This window comes from Quercus lobata, chromosome 6 (assembly GCF_001633185.2).
Source record: "Quercus lobata isolate SW786 chromosome 6, ValleyOak3.0 Primary Assembly, whole genome shotgun sequence".
Lineage (NCBI taxonomy): Eukaryota > Viridiplantae > Streptophyta > Magnoliopsida > Fagales > Fagaceae > Quercus > Quercus lobata.
Genome location: NC_044909.1, coordinates 37,320,914 through 37,337,158, shown reverse-complemented (window position 1 = coordinate 37,337,158; position 16,245 = coordinate 37,320,914). Strand labels below are relative to the sequence as shown.

The 16,245-nt window shown below is 37.6% G+C and overlaps 1 protein-coding gene across 2 annotated transcripts; it reads right to left on the bottom strand.

Annotated features, from left to right (window-relative positions):
• Nucleotides 1-6,354: 6,354 nt before the first annotated feature.
• Nucleotides 6,355-13,150, bottom strand: LOC115994277 (serine hydroxymethyltransferase, mitochondrial). 2 transcript variants are annotated; one of them, XM_031118348.1, is made up of 16 exons: nt 12,863-13,149; nt 12,716-12,766; nt 12,434-12,520; nt 11,151-11,272; nt 10,927-11,003; nt 10,508-10,632; nt 10,140-10,232; nt 9,953-10,045; nt 9,649-9,846; nt 9,424-9,528; nt 8,430-8,495; nt 8,185-8,262; nt 7,801-7,912; nt 7,609-7,719; nt 7,281-7,448; nt 6,355-6,557 (listed from the first exon to the last, which is right to left on the bottom strand). In XM_031118348.1, the coding sequence occupies exons 1-15, from the start codon at nt 12,950-12,952 to the stop codon at nt 7,303-7,305; spliced, it is 1,554 nt and encodes a 517-aa protein (XP_030974208.1). In that variant the 5' UTR covers nt 12,953-13,149; the 3' UTR covers nt 6,355-6,557; nt 7,281-7,302. The 2 variants fall into 2 exon arrangements, with proteins under 2 accessions (XP_030974208.1, XP_030974209.1); XM_031118349.1 differs by lacking the exon at nt 6,355-6,557 and having other exon boundaries at nt 7,280-7,448; nt 12,863-13,150.
• Between the last annotated feature and the right edge of the window lie 3,095 nt (nt 13,151-16,245).

Genomic DNA, 16,245 nt, shown 5'->3' with positions numbered 1-16,245 from the left:
GGTCACAGAGACTTTGGGCCCAACGAGTGGCCACTGGAAACGCTTGGCCAGGAAAGTGACCACTCCAAGCCCAAACAAATCGTTTGGCCCAAGTAAAACCAAGCGCAAAGGTCAGGTCCTCTACAAGAGTTAGACCCGAATGTTACAAGTTCAAAACGCAGAAAGGGGAAAGTTCAAGAAGTTGAGATCACAAACGAGCATGAGAATATGGATGGCGGAGAGGCGGTGGCTGCGGTGCAGCACCACCGAGCCACATGAGTGTGTTAGCTTGGAATTGTCGGGGGTTGGGGACTCCTCCGGTAATCCGTACACTCACTGAGGAAGTGAGGAAATTAAACCCCGTGGTGGTTTTTCTGGCGAAAACAAAGGCGAACACCAACAGGATGAAAGGTTTTCAACAGAAGATAGGCTTTACGCAGGGGATTATTGTTCCGAGTAATGGTCTGAGTGGTGGGTTAGCGATGCTCTGGAGAGAAGGTACGGATATTCGGTTTAAGAGTTGTTCGCACTCACACATTGACGTTGTAGTTCATGGGGAGAGTAAGAATGGTCCGTGGAGAATCTCCGGTTTCTACGGGCATCCGGATACAAGCAAGAGGCAGAGTTCGTGGCAATTAATAGAAGCCCTCTATGCCCAATGTTGTATGTCGTGGGTGGTGTGTGGGGATTTTAATGAGATTTTGCATCCAAATGAGAAGTTAGGCTGGAGGGAAAGGGATGCAAATCAAATAAGGGCCTTTCGTGATGTGCTTAGCAGGTGCGGTCTGGTTGATTTAGGATTTGTGGGGCAGGAGTTTACTTGGTGCAACGGACGACATGGGGAGCAACGTAAGCTTCTTCGGCTTGACAGAATGGTGGCCAATGAAGCTTGGTTCCAGCTTTTTCCCGAAGCCACAGTTTTTCACATTTCGATGTCGGCTTCAGACCACTATTTGTTGGCTTTATCCCTGAACAAGAGTCAGCAGCAGAAGAAAAGGAAAAAGAGATTCATGTTTGAAGCAATGTGGGTGAGAGAGGCAGAGTGCAAAGAAGTTGTGGATATGGCTTGGAATTTGAATACAGAGGAGGCTGCTATGTCCGTCCAAGATAGGCTCAAAAGGTGCCAAAGTAATCTTGTAGGGTGGAATCAGAATAAATTCGGGAATGTGAATAAGAAGTTAAAGCAGAAACAAGATCGCCTCCAGCAGCTTGAATCCCTTAACTTGCTCCACGAGACAGCTGAGGAGATTAGTGCAGTCCGTAGAGAATTAAATGAGCTTCATATCAGGGAAGAAATCATGTGGAACCAACGATCTCGGGTTCTCTGGCTACAGAACGGAGATAGGAATACAAAATTTTTCCACGCTTCCGCCAGCCAAAGACAGAGGAGAAATAGGATTGGAGGCTTGTTGGATGAGAAAGGCTGTTGGCAAGAGGAACAGGGAGCAACGGAGAAGATCATCCTGGATTACTTCTCTTCGATTTTTAGTTCCGACCATCCTTCATGTTTTGAAGCAAGCTTGGAGGCTGTAGGCGAAAGGGTGACACCTGAGATGAACGATGCACTGCTGGGAAATTTTAAAGCGGACGAGGTTTGGCATGCGCTCCAACAAATGCACCTTACGAAGTCCCCCGGACCGGATGGTATGTCTCCCATCTTTTACCAAAAATATTGGAATATTGTTGGTGTTTGTGTTTCAAATTGTGTGCTGCAAGCTTTGAATACAGGGGTAATGCCTAAGGACTTTAACAATACATATATTTGTCTAATTCCGAAAATCAAAAATCCACAAAAGATTACGGATTATCGCCCAATCAGCCTATGTAATGTGATTTATAAGTTGATTTCGAAGATTTTAGCGAATAGATTGAAAAGGATTCTTGATAAGGTAATTACCGATGCACAGAGTGCCTTTGTGCCGGGGCGTCTAATTTCAGATAATGTAGTGGTGGCGTTCGAAACTATGCATACAATTGGTAAAAGGAAGAAAGGGAAGGAAGGCTTAATGGCCATTAAATTGGACATGAGCAAAGCCTACGACCGGGTAGAGTGGGGCTATCTTGAGGCCATTATAAGAAAAATGGGATTTTGCGAGAGGTGGATATCCCTTATCATGATGTGCGTTACTACGGTGTCCTATGAGATTCTTATCAATGGTGAACCAAGAGGGAAAATCACACCCTCTAGGGGGCTTCGCCAAGGCGACCCCATCTCCCCTTATTTGTTCCTTTTGTGTGCGGAAGGGTTGTCGGCGTTGATTAGAAAGAAGGAGGCTATGGGGCTGCTAAGGGGAGTGGGGGTAAATAAACAAGCTCCGTCGGTTTCGCACCTCTTCTTTGCGGACGATAGTATAATATTTTGTAGAGCTACATTGGAGGAATGCAAGCAGGTGGCAGAGGTTCTGGATACCTATGAGAAGGTGTCGGGGTAGAAGATCAACAAGGATAAAACGTCCTTGTTTTTCAGCAAGAACACAAGGGGGGATATCCAAGATGGGGTGAAGAATATGTTTGGTGCGCAGATTGTTCAACAACATGAGAAATATTTAGGGTTACCTCCGATGGTGGGTCGGGGTAAGAAGAAGGCTTTCAATCGTATCAAAGACCAAGTAAGCAGAAAAATAGCGAGCTGGAAGGGGAAGTTACTGTCCAATGCCGGTAGGGAAGTTCTGATAAAGGCCGTTGCACGAGCCACCCCTACATACACCATGAATTGTTTCAAGCTTCCGGATACTTTGTGCTCGGAGATTAATTCTTTGGTTGGGGGTTTCTGGTGGGGGAAGAAGGATAGTGCTCAGAAGATAGCTTGGGTTTCGTGGGAAAACTTGTGCAAACCAAAGAAGGACGGGGGTATGGGCTTTCGTGACTTGAGAGCGTTTAATCTTGCGCTTCTGGCCAAACATGGTTGGAGGATTCAGCAAAGACCTGATTCTCTAATCCACAGAGTACTCAAAGCGAAGTATTTTGCAAAAACTTCTTTTTTGGATGCTCAGGTGGGGAAAAACCCCTCCTACATTTGGAGAAGCTTGATGGTAGCCAAACCGGTGCTTAGGGATGGTATTAGATGGTGTGTGGATGATGGAAAGAGTATCAAAATCTGGGAGGATGCGTGGCTTACTTCTTCGGGATCAGGCAGAATCATTTCTCCCAGGCCTACAATGGATGTTGGGGAGTGCGTGGCCAACCTGATTGCTCAAGATAAAGCAGAATGGAAAAGTGAGTTGGTAAGAAGCATCTTCCTCCCTTTAGAAGCAGAGGCCATCCTAAGCATTCCCTTAAGCTCCATGAACCCGGTTGACTCCCAAGTGTGGGCTTTCACCCCCAATGGCACCTTATCCGTCAAGAGTGCTTACAAAGTGGCTGTCCGGTACCTTGAGGTCTCTAAGGGTAGTGATGGCAGACCTGGTTGCTCGGATACATCCCATATGGAGATGATTTGGAAGTTGGTTTGGAGTTTAAAGTGCCCAAACAAAGTTAAGCACTTCTTATGGCGTGCTTGCAAAAATGTCCTGCCTACAAAACATTGTCTTAAGTACCGAAAGGTTATTTTGGAGGACAATTGTGACTTGTGTGGGGAGTGTGAGTCGTCGGGGCATATCTTATGGGGATGTAGAGTAGCGAGAGAAGCATGGAGTGAGTCAAAGCTCAGGATTGGCAATCTAGACCGCCCCCCCATGGATTTCATTGATGTGGTTTGGCAGCTTATGACATCTGCAGGGGAGATGGATTGGGAGAAGTTTGCTGTCACGGCTTGGCTTCTGTGGAATAATAGGAATTCTGTTAGGTTTGAGGGCACATGTAAGAGTGGAAAAACCATTGAAAGGGAAGCAAGGATGTATGTGAAAGAGTACCGGGTAGCATGGCTATCCGAGGGCCAAAAGACTCAACCAGCCACTCGGGTTCATCATTGGACCCCTCCCCCTTAAGGTATGTATAAGGCAAACGTGGATGCTGCTGTGTTTAAGGAGCAGAGGTGCTGTGGAATTGGTGTGGTTATCAGAAATAATAAAGGCCAGATGATGGGTGCACTGTGTAAGAAGATAAATCTGCCTTGGGGTGCCTTAGAAGCTGAAGCAAAAGCTGCTGAAATTGGTATTCTCTTCGCGTGGGACTTGGGATTGAAGGAGGTAATGGTGGAAGGGGACTCTCAATTAGTGATGGATGCACTTAAAGGGAATGTTGTTCCTGCCTTAGCTATCCAAAAGATTGTTGAAGGCTCTAGGTGGTGCTTAAGTCATTTCAAGGCGTGGAGGGCTGAGCACGTGAGGAGAAACATCAATGGGGCTGCACACTCTCTTGCTAGGAATGCATTGTTTGTTGATGATTGTAATATATGGGTAGAGGATACTCCCCCTGTTATTGAACTCCAAATTCAAAATGATGTAATTGCAATGGACTTTGGTCCTTATCAATGAATTCAGTGATATGTTGGCTATCAAAAAAAAAAAAAAAATAACTACCTGAAACTAACTCTTACATGTGAGTATATACAAATAACTAACAGTCCCACGTGTGATCACTTATACAATCAAAACAAATGCTAAGCTACAGGTCGTTGCTCATAATGCTACAACACAGAAGCTACCAATGTTGTTTATGCAGTGCCCATTACTCAAATCAAGCTCCACTGTTCTCACACTCTGCTCTTGCTACTTCCTTGTGATCAACAGTTTCACTTGCACCTTCACTTACACTCTGATAGTATTTACCGTTTCTTTACATTTGAAATTCAGTTAACTTGGAGTTTCTTTCCTCTGTTATAGGTTGGATCAATGTCGTTTTTGGTTTTTGACTATGAAGATTGCCTGCGGTTAATTAATGATGAGGTCCGACTTTGGGCGGCAGGTTTAATGGATTTTAAGTTCTGTAAACTCGAAAGTCCTCAGTTCCATTCACCACATTATCGATTTATGAATTTTTGAAATATCTTATAGATAAAGAATGAAATAATTTCGTTAAAGATTAAAGAGAAATGCTAACGAATGTCATTAGAGCATTAGTTAATAATTCATTTAAAGAAAGTTTTATAGAAAAAATAATAATAATAATGTTTTGACAGCTTTTTTTATTTCCCAATAAAAGTGGTGTCAAAACTTTATTAAAAATGATTGTTAACCAATTCTCTAAAGGGCACTCATTAACATTTTTTTTTTTTTTTTGAGAAAACAAAAAATGGGGGCCTTTATGGCTATATTACACCCCAGGGCGTCAGATGGTCTCAGACGGGGTAGCCCAATCTCGGGGGCACTCATTAACATAATCCAAGATTAAAACACCATTTTCTTAGAATGAAAATAATTTATAATGTTACCATTTTCCATTGAATAAGTTTATGGGAACAATTTTTTTACAATTAAGTTTGGCATTTTTATTTCTCTCTATCCACAAAACAAATTTGTAAGTGTTTTTTAAAAGCATTTTTTTAGGGATTTTATTAATATATATATATATATATATGGCATTCATTTTATGATAGCAATGCAGGGAAATCCCTTGGCAATATCCAATATAATTACTTAATTAAACATGAACTCTAGCATGCTTGCACTTCCTTGTGGTATATCATATGGAACCCCATCACGTGCCATTAAGGCCAACCGAACCCTTATTAGCATCTCCTTGGGCGAAATCCCAAAGGGAATTCTTGGACACATAATATTGATCTCCTTGGTTTGGTTCTTGGATAATGTTTAGAGAAAGCTAACCGTTGTCTCTGTATTTATTATTGTCACCTATTGATAGTCATGATGCATTTAATGCTGAATGACCCATTTAAACGATAGGGATAGTAGGATTAGCCCTATACCCATCCCTTCACTCTCACAAAAGTAGGGGAGGTGGATAGAATCATCCTCCCAACCCCAATTTCTAGGGGAAAGAACTCAAGTCTCCTCTATAAATACCCTCCTACCAAGTTCAAGGGGGAGGCAGAAAGGGAAAGAGTGATCAACTAGCAATAGACTTGAGAGATGTTAGTGTTTGAGCAATGTCCCTTAGTGAAAGGAGAGACACCTTAGTGTTCCAATTGTTTATCTAACGAGATCGCTATTTCTAGATTTTAATGTGGTTCTCCTAAGTTAATACATATTGTGTTGAGTTAAATATTTACCGACTACAATTAATCTTTACCGTTAGGTCAAAATACTAATGAGTTTCTTTTTGGTATAGGCGAGATTGAACATGTTCTTTTATTGACAACAAAATACTTTAACAAGTGATATTTCTAGTTGTTAAATTGACATATCACCTCAACAAATCCTCTTGGTAAAAGTCCCTGCAACTTTTGTCACCAAAGGGCTCTGCTGAGGGGGTTTATGAAGGTAAATTTTCAATTGTGAAAGAGCATATCAGAGTTTGCCTTAACTAAATACATCATAGGGATAAAGAAGTAGCTGCATTTCAGATCAAGGCTAGTTTGTGGCATTGCAAAGCCTCAGTTAATATGTTTATATACGATTCATGAATATCCAGATCATGGTTTGATGGATTTATACATTAAGGCTCTAAATACGTATCCTTGACATATGGTCCTTCCCTTTGTCAACTAGGAACTCTCTCTTGATTTTTGCTTGTACTGCCTGTTCCCAGAAAAAAGAATGTGCAGTTAGAACAAAACTGAAAAGTATATATAAACAGAACATGATGTGATCTGCCATCTACCTCAAAAGTAACAATCAAAAGGATATTAAACGAAGACACTACAAAGATGTAGATAACGGAAGGGCAGAGTAAAGCATTACTTTCTACTTTTAGGTATCACTCAACTGACTCAAGTCCAAATGTATCAAATAGTTTGGGGCCCTGGAAATATGTTATATTAGCCCTCTAATGTGTAGAATATCTGCATGTATAGATCATTCTTACAAATAATGTCATAATTACCTTTTCATTTTTATTATCAACGATGCTTTGAAGCCCAAGGACATATTTCAAATTAAAATGAACATTTTTCAAAGGTAATCCTATCTACGACTCTCCATTGTTCTTCTCTGCATGTCCTCAAGTACACAACACTCCTATGGACACATCCCAATGAACATAAAACTATGCCCCAGCCACAGAACCTGTGAGAGTTGCTGAACTTAACACCATGTTTGTCCCATTGGAGATCCTATTTTCAGTCTCTTAATCATCAGTCAGATTGTCTAATATTAGTTACATTCTTTAAAATTCTACCATTTTGTTCTTGATAGATTATTCTCAATTAAAAAAAGTACAAACAAAAAATATGATTTAACCCTATTACAGTGGCCTCGTAAGCACGAATGCAAGACTCTAAAGATAATCAGGTGATAAGTTACCTAACACAACAGGATTTCTTTCTCAGTCCTTGTACTTCATGGATTCTTTCTCAAACCCTATTGTAGGAAATTGCTTTGCATATGCCTCAACTTCATGGCGGAGCTTTGTGATCTCAGATTGGAAGTGAGGAGCAGACTGTACAGCCAAGAAGTCCTTCAACTTTGTTCCTGGTTTTTACACCACAATTAACCCTATATAAGCAGGATTCAAGCGCCTAGATTTTCCCCACACCAACCATTACAAACACAAGCACGTGTACATGTCCATATGACTGGTGATCAGACAAACACAAGACCAAGAAGCATGAACTTTAAATATCAAAGATACCTTTGGTTTCTGCCTTGATCTTGACTGCCAACTTCACAGAAGCATCAAAGAATTCTGCTACCTTTGCAAAATCCTCTTCAACAAATCCCCTAGAAGTAAGAGCAGGAGTTCCTGAAGTTCACAAGAATTCATCAGGTTAAATTATTAAGCAATAATTAAAGAAGTACAATCTGATAAATGAAAAGCCTTTACCCATCCTGATGCCACCAGGAACCATGGCAGATACATCTCCAGGAACAGTATTTTTGTTGGCTGCAATGTGAACAGATTCCAAGACCTTTTCAACTCTGGAGCCATCAATACCCTGTACACAGAGAAATTAATAACAGTTGTGTTAATTATTCATCCTATGTCTATCTGAGAAAGTTGACGTCTTTAATGCATTTTGCCAGGACACTTGGTATTGTCTTTTAACCAAAATTCAGTAGCAGATTTATTTCAAAGTTGTTGTCTAATGTAAAGCACAACTAAATGGTAGTGTTGGTGATTTCATAAGACACAAATTTTAGTATCAAAGCCTCTCTAGAAAAGTCAAGAGATTAAAAAGAAAAAGAAAAAAAAGGTTGCCTTGGTTACCTTGTTCTTTAAATTCACCAAAACAAGGTGGTTCTCAGTACCACCAGAAACTAGCTCATAACCCTTCTCAACCAGAGTCTGCAAAATTTCAACAATAAAATAATAGAAACAAATTAATTAGACCCATCCACTGATAAGAGAACATCATATTAATTACAAAATCCAATGTAAGTCAACAAGGTAAAGTTGTATTTACAAAATTTTGATTCAAGCATAAGTTTTGCTATATCTCATAAATATTATACCTGTGCAAATCTTGAGCAATTGCTGAGAACTTGCTCTTGATAGGCTCTGTATTCTGGAGTTGTAGCCTACATCCAGACAGATTAAGAAAATAAGAAGTGTGATTTTGAAAATATTGAAAAGAGCCCGAGTGATGGACAAACTAATTATATATATATATATATATATATATTTTTCCTCCCATCCCAAAAAATAAAAGTGGGGTGGGATGGTCCTAAAAATTTCTTTTTAAGCACATCTATTAAAGTATTTTCATTTTTTTTTTCCAACCAATTTGGCACTTCCACTCCCATTCTGTGAATCTCATAAAATGTACCATGAGCTTCAGGCAAAACACTATTCATGCAATAATGCCTTTGCACCAGCATGTATCAACTGCCCCATCAAACAATATGAACCTAGCACCATTTAGAATGTGCAATAAAGGGGAAAAAAAAAATACAAGAACTCACTTTGTTGGGAACTTCAACATTCAAAACCAATTTAATGTCCACTATAGTATGCATTACTATGAAACAACCTCTTTTGGGGGAGTGGTCACAATGCAACCTGTGAGGAATTTCACAATTCGCTCCAATATCAATGGGTTTGGTCTATGATCAAATGCTATAAAAGATTTGTGCCCCCTCATCCTTCACCAATTGGTCGTTGGATGGATCGTTAAGGCACATGGTCCGACAAGTGGTATCAGAGCCCGGTCATAGGTTCAAGTCATTGAAGCCACATTGTAAGGGGGGGATTGTGAGGGATTTCATAATTCGCTCCAATACCAATGGACTTGGTTTGCGATCGAATGCTATAAAAGATTTGTACCCCTTCATCTTCACCAATTGGTCGTTGGATGGATCGGTAAGGCACACGGTTCGACACAACCCAAAAAACCTCAATTCTAATAAAAACTGTAAGTGGTGTGGATTCCTTTCTGCTGCAAATAATTGGAACAAAATCTACTATTATGGAAATAATTAAATGATGACAATCTTATTAGCTGCCAACCTGTTTCAATGCAACTGCTAAACCAGAAATTGTGTGGTTATGTGGGCCACCTTGAAGTCCAGGAAATACAGCCTGATTTACTTTGTCTTCATAATCATATAATACCTTCAGGAAAAGCAAAAAGTATAAACTTTTGATTTATTTCATAAAATTCATCACAATATTAAGGGAAAAGTAAATTATAACAAGTAAAAAATGGGGTCAACATGGCAAGAACAAATATACCTCTTTCCCTTGTTTGTTAATCTCTTTTACCCCCTTCCTGAAGAAAATCATTGCTCCACGTGGCCCACGAAGTGACTTGTGAGTTGTGGTGGTCACTACATCCGCATACTCAAAAGGAGATGGGATGACATCAGCTGCCACCAGCCCGCTAATGTGTGCCATATCTGCTAACAATATAGCTTTCTGTTTGTCACAGACCTATCAAACAGCAAAAAAATGTTACCTTGGATTCTCAAGTCAATCATTAGCTAAAAACCATATACACTAATGCACGATAATTTCTTGATAGAGATCAATATATTACCTTACGAATACGTGCATAATCATATAGCCGTGCATAAGCACTAGCACCAGCTACTATCAACTTTGGTCTGAATAGTGTGGCACTTTTCTCCAACTGTGATTCACATCTTTTCATGTTACACAATTTACACTTACACATAGATATGGGGGATTTGAAAATAAATAAGGGAGTTGAGCTGAAAAGCTACCTGGTCATAGTCAATATAGCCAGTGCTCTCATCCAATCGATATGGCATTGTCTCAAAATATATAGAGACTGCAGATATCTTTTTGGTGTCAGTCTGCACAGCAGCAAAAGAAACAATGTAAGGTTATAAGATAAGCCAAAGATAGTGTCACAAACAAGGAGAGTTAATCAAATTTTGTTACAAGCAAAAGACTAAATCCACTTTAAAGTTCAAAACTCAACAAGATTAAATTTTATGATCATCGTACGCCACACAGCTATGATGACTTCCCAAATAAAAGAAATGTTACTGAAATTTGGGGAAATGATGCCTACTGATCTTCAAGGGAGATAATAGTCCAAATTCATTTATATGAAAGCTGTAAATACCTGATATCCATGGGATAGATGCCCACCATGAGGAAGATCAAGTGCCATGATTCGATCATGAGGTTTTAACAATGCAGTGTAAACTTGAAAATTGGCTGGAGAGCCAGATAGAGGCTGCACGTTCACTACAACGACAAAGGTGATATGAATTTAGGAGAACTTGTTAGCCATCACATACTAAGAAAAGTCAATCCCATTAAATTTCCTATTAAGCAACTGTCCAATAACATATCTCCATTTGCCACCAAACCTAAAATTTAGTAAGTTACTTCTTATCATGTCCATGAGACATAAGAACGGGTAATTTCATGTAAAATGCCATCCCTAAACATAGTTACAGCTAACCATTTATTTGATTCAGAAAGGTTTTGAGACAAATTTCATGTGATGTATCAGCAAGAACAGCAGCACATATTTACCTCCCCATTTTGCTGGATCCAACCGAAATGCTTCGAGAGCACGCTTCTGGCATAAGGATTCTGCCATGTCAATGTACCTGAAATGTGAGGGAGTTCCATGCTTCTCTGTGTCAAAATTTAACCGCGAAGTTCAAAAATAAAAAAATTTAAAGGGGTCAACAACATGCAAATCACAATCACATCCATGACAAGCACAAGCAAGAGATGAAGAAGACTCCACGTACTCATTTCCTCCATAGTATCTAGCACCAGGATACCCTTCACTGTATTTGTTAGTCATGACAGATCCAACTGCTTGCATTACAGAGACAGAAGTGAAGTTCTCTGAGGGAATGAGTTCTAGCCCCTTTACCAACACAATAATGAATTCCAATAAGATATTAGATTACACAATAAACTGTAATTACACATTCGTCAATAGAAAAATCCCTAATCCTTCATCTATCACCTAGAGTATGCAAGAAAAGAAAAAAATTTAATTCTATTCTTAAATTTGTCCATAAACCTAATACAATTATGTGGCTTAGTTAAATTTGGTTTTTCACACTACTTTACAAGAGAAAATAAATAAATTCTAAATTATGTTCTCATATAAAGGGTACAAAAAACTAAGAATTTATTAACTTTTTAAATGAATTACACAATACACATAAAAAGTTTCACCCCTCCACAAAAAAAAAAAAAAAAAAATGTTAGGTATTGTGTTGGCAAATCCATGACAATGTAGGTCTTGATTGAGTTGTAACATTGTAAATCAAGTTCAAGACCAAGTCTAAGATTCAGCTCAAGATAAAGGCAATTGCGGTTTTTTCTTGATTCTCTCTCAATCGACTCGTAAATAAGCCTCTTTCAACCAAGGATCGGGAAACCTAAGTCTCATCAAGCTGACAAGCCCATTTAGTCAGTTGTTAAGTAGGACTTTGTGCCCTACATGCTAAACTATATAAGAGCACATAATAGTTGATGAAAATAGAGTTTTAGACAGCTTGTGCCGTGCACTACAAAAGAGAAAACCCTAAACCTAATTTCACCAATATGTGAGTTCATAATTCAAACCTCAAGAGGAAGCTTTTTTTGGCGATCAAGGCAAAAGCTACAGTGTTTTACCTGTTGTAAAACAGAGAAGAGTTTTCAAGGTGGTCATTGAAGTCACAGATGCATTTCTTGCTAGAGATTCCAGATTAGAAGAGTCAAAGTAGCTCGGAGTAGTGTGGGGTCACATATGAAAGTACTACTACCAAGGGTAGCAATCAGTTGTATAAATTTCAATTCTATTGGGTTGGTGATAACGTTTTTTCCATTAGAATTGTCCATTGGTTTTTCAGTCAGTAAACAAATTGCCTGTGTTGTTTATTTTTCTGCACTTTACATTATTTGGTGATTTGTTTACCGGAGTTTGAACTAAAATCAACCTCAAATGTATGAGTTGTTTGGAACGATTACTCCTAATCAAACTAACAAATGAGCCCAACATGTCCAAAGATTAACAGAGAATGAGTAAGTGTACCTTCCATTGTCTAGCTTTCTCTAGCTCTATAATGTTCGCAATCTCGGGATCAACAGCTTCCAGGGGAGCATTCAATTGCTTCGGCCACTGTATTAAAATAAAAAATAAAAAAGAAAAGACTAGTAAGGGAAAAGTTAAAAAAAAAAAAAAAAAAAAAAAAAAAAAAACAGAGCAAAGTAGGAAATGCAGTGAACACGTACATGTGTAATAAAACATAAATAAAAGTACATATATAATAAAGCTATGTTGGAGTGGAACTGGAGATTAAAGAAATAAGCTTACAGTGACACGGGTTTTTTCCTTCTCGTACACAGCCTCGTTAGGCAAAGATGACTGTCAATTATGAAACAAAACCAACGATAATAAGTTGTAAGAAAGGAAATGTTTAGGAACACAAAAGAAAGAAAGAAAGAAAGAAAGAAAGAAAACCATGTAATAGAGGGAACCGCCATTGAAGATAGGGCGAATCGGCTTGTCAATGGATGAGGCAAGCCTGCGAAGCGCCATTGCCATTGCCATATCTCTCTCTCTCTCTCTCTCTCTAAAAGCTCTCTATCTCGCTTTGTTAATGTATCGTTTTGTGTGTGTGTGTGTGTGTGGTATATGGGGGTGGTGAGATTTTGGCTTGGGATTTGTCGCTGCCCGAGGTTTGGTTTTGGTGGTTGCTGATGTATTCGTTATCCCACTCTGTGTCTCTGGTTCCTCCTAGCTTCACAAACAGAGCATAGGCACCAGGGCCCCACCATATCTATTTCCTTCACCTTCCTCTTATGACATGAATTTTTTTGTGATTAATGGACTTGATCAATTAGACAAAGTTTTACTCCAAATGACAATTTTGATCATCTATAAAATTAAAATGGAGATGGTTCATTTGACCCTTAAAATTACATGGTGCAACGACATTTAAATATACAAAACTTTTTTATTTTTTGCTAATCTTAAATATACAAAACTTTCTTTTAAATTGATTTTGATTTGGAGAAGATTCTGTCAGGTGCCAACGGTGTGAATTCCCTATTACAAAAAAAATTATGAACTCCAAACACATAACAATCTTGTTATTTCTTGGTTTGATATATACCTTGGATTGCGGGTTCTCTACAATACTATTTGAATGGCTTGTGTTCCCTATCTTTAGCGGTTAGATAAGTTGTGTTAATATGGGTGCCAAATAGCTTAATAATTCATTACTTCCATAAGAAATTTGCCAGAAGGTGATGGTTTTAAGTGAGGAGAAAAGACTTCCTCTTATTGATGAATAAAAAAAAAAAAAAATTCCAGTTCTAATAACAAAAGATAATCAAAATTTGAATTATGATGGTACTTTTTTATTTATTTATACTTAGTACTTACTATTGTAAAAAAATAAACAAAAATGAAATTTTGTATGTTTCAGGGTTCATTTTAATGGATTTTTTTAGGCAAAATTATATGTTTAAGATCACTTGCACGGTAAAATGACATAGTAAGTTATTTTAATCTTGTGCATTAAGAGTACTGCATTAGAATTCTTTTATAATTGTTATTCCAGGAGCAATTATATAATTTGATTGTATTCATTAATCTGAGCATATATTGATGCTTTGTTGAAGGTCAAAAGTGATTAAGAGCTTGTATAAAACACTTAAATCCAAGCATAAATTCTAAACTTATTGTGGATTTCACTTAACTCAACTTGTAAAATCGGCATATATATTAAAATTCTATTGTATTTAAAAAATAAAAAAAAACTCAAGAACTTGTTTATCCAACTACTTATGCACAATAAAACATCATTTATAAATGAAATAATTATTTAAAATTGTGGACTAGAGATACAACACCACCAAAACCAGCCATGAAAACCCTATCCGATCTTCACATTTTCTTAGCCACAAAGTGAGGCCTAAAGATATAAAAATGATAGAATGCGATGTTTGAGAGACAAACTTGGCCACCGATGCATTTTGAATACTTCCTTCTCTATCTTGGACCTCTACCAACTTACTGTGTCATTTTCTTGGAGATTCCACTCAGAATTGTTAAGACATTACAGCCGAAAGCCCAAAACCAAAAAGGCTCTTACAGTTAATTAGCACGGTCCATAATTCTAAGCCCACAACTGGGTTGGTCCAGAAAAGAGGCCCGATCTTTGTGGGTCATAACTCATAAGGATACTTGGGCTTTGTGGTTGAAGAAAGAGGCCCGATCTTTGTGGCGCGTATGCACAGAATTACATGTTAGCATACCTTAAATTACAACAAGGTTAGTCATATATTTTTACCTTATAAAATTAGAGTATGAATTTGGCAAGGATGAGAAGTAAATCTCATGTTTTACACCATTCAATAATAGATTGTCATATCAGCATTTTATTTAAAATTTAATGCACCTTACCACACCTAATAATATTTTAATAAACTCCCAATTTGGTTGGATTTATATATGGGTATTAGAATTGATTAGGTATGATTATACTTATTCTTAAATATGTGATAAGGTGATGTACCTTATTTGGATTGCAAGGGTAAAATATAAGTTTTACACCACATCCGTATAGAATTTAATCTCATAAAATAATGTTACAATTTACAACTAGGAAAATCCGTGTGTAAATCGCTTAGTAATTAGGAGTGACTCCCAAGATGGTTAGATAGAGAGATCTTTATTTTGAACATTATTTTGTATGTTTGATTTTATTTTGATTTTGAATTTTTTTTTTTTTTTTTTTTGCTTTATAACAAGTGAGAAGGAAAGAGATTTGATTTTGAACTTGGGTCCTCAATGAACGAACTGAGCAATTCTACTTAGCCACAAGACTTGATTTTTTTTTTTTTTTTGTTTGTTTGTTTAGGACATGCACGAAAACTAAAATAAATATTGGTAAATCATTAAGGAGCCCAAACTAATAAAATCTGTTATGAACAAAACCAAGTTTAAAGCTTTTTTCTCTCCTATTTTATTCAGGGTTGGCTTGATATGGTTGGGATCTAAGGCGATAATTTTATGTAGAGGTATTTATATTTAAACATCAATTAAATAAATTTATGTAATACTAACGAAACCAAGGTTAATTTTATGAATTAATATTAACCAAACTAAATTTAATTTAATAAGGGAGATGAGACTTTTGACAACAAATAAGATGAGTTAAATACATTACAAAATCTATAATATTGACATTTTTTTTTTTCTTTTAAAAAAATTAGTTTTGGTTTACGAGAGGAAGAAAGAGAGATTAGAATTATTGACAACTATTTCATGAGGCGTGATCCCAACCGACTATGTTAGCCCTCACAGTTAGAAATTCATGTGATTCATCCAAACTTAAACATACATATTTGATATTTATAAATATCTTGTTGAAAGTATTGTTTGAAAAGACTATACATTCGCTTTCAAAAAAAGAAAAGAAAAGACCATACATTCATAATATCCCAAATATTTTCTTTTCTAAAACCAAGAAGGAGAACATTATTGTAGATGAACCTCCTTTATTACAATACACAAAGGAAAAGCATAAATTTAACTCTTCCAAGGATAGCACTGTTCATTAGCACCAATTAAACTGTGTTGCAAACATGGACCTGCAGCTCTAACCACCCAAACACAATTCTTGCATGTGTCTCTCGTAGGATCAAAAATGTCGAACGTGTGGGAATCCTGTCCCCATTTGAAAGTGCAGGTCATTGTTATATCAACAGTGCGATTGTATGTACCTATTGCATAGGCAATTAGCTCAGCAGGATAACTTTCCTTCTCGGTTGTACAAAGGATTGAAATAATCGTGCCCTCCTTTACGTAATTATAGACATCAATCTCAGCAGCTT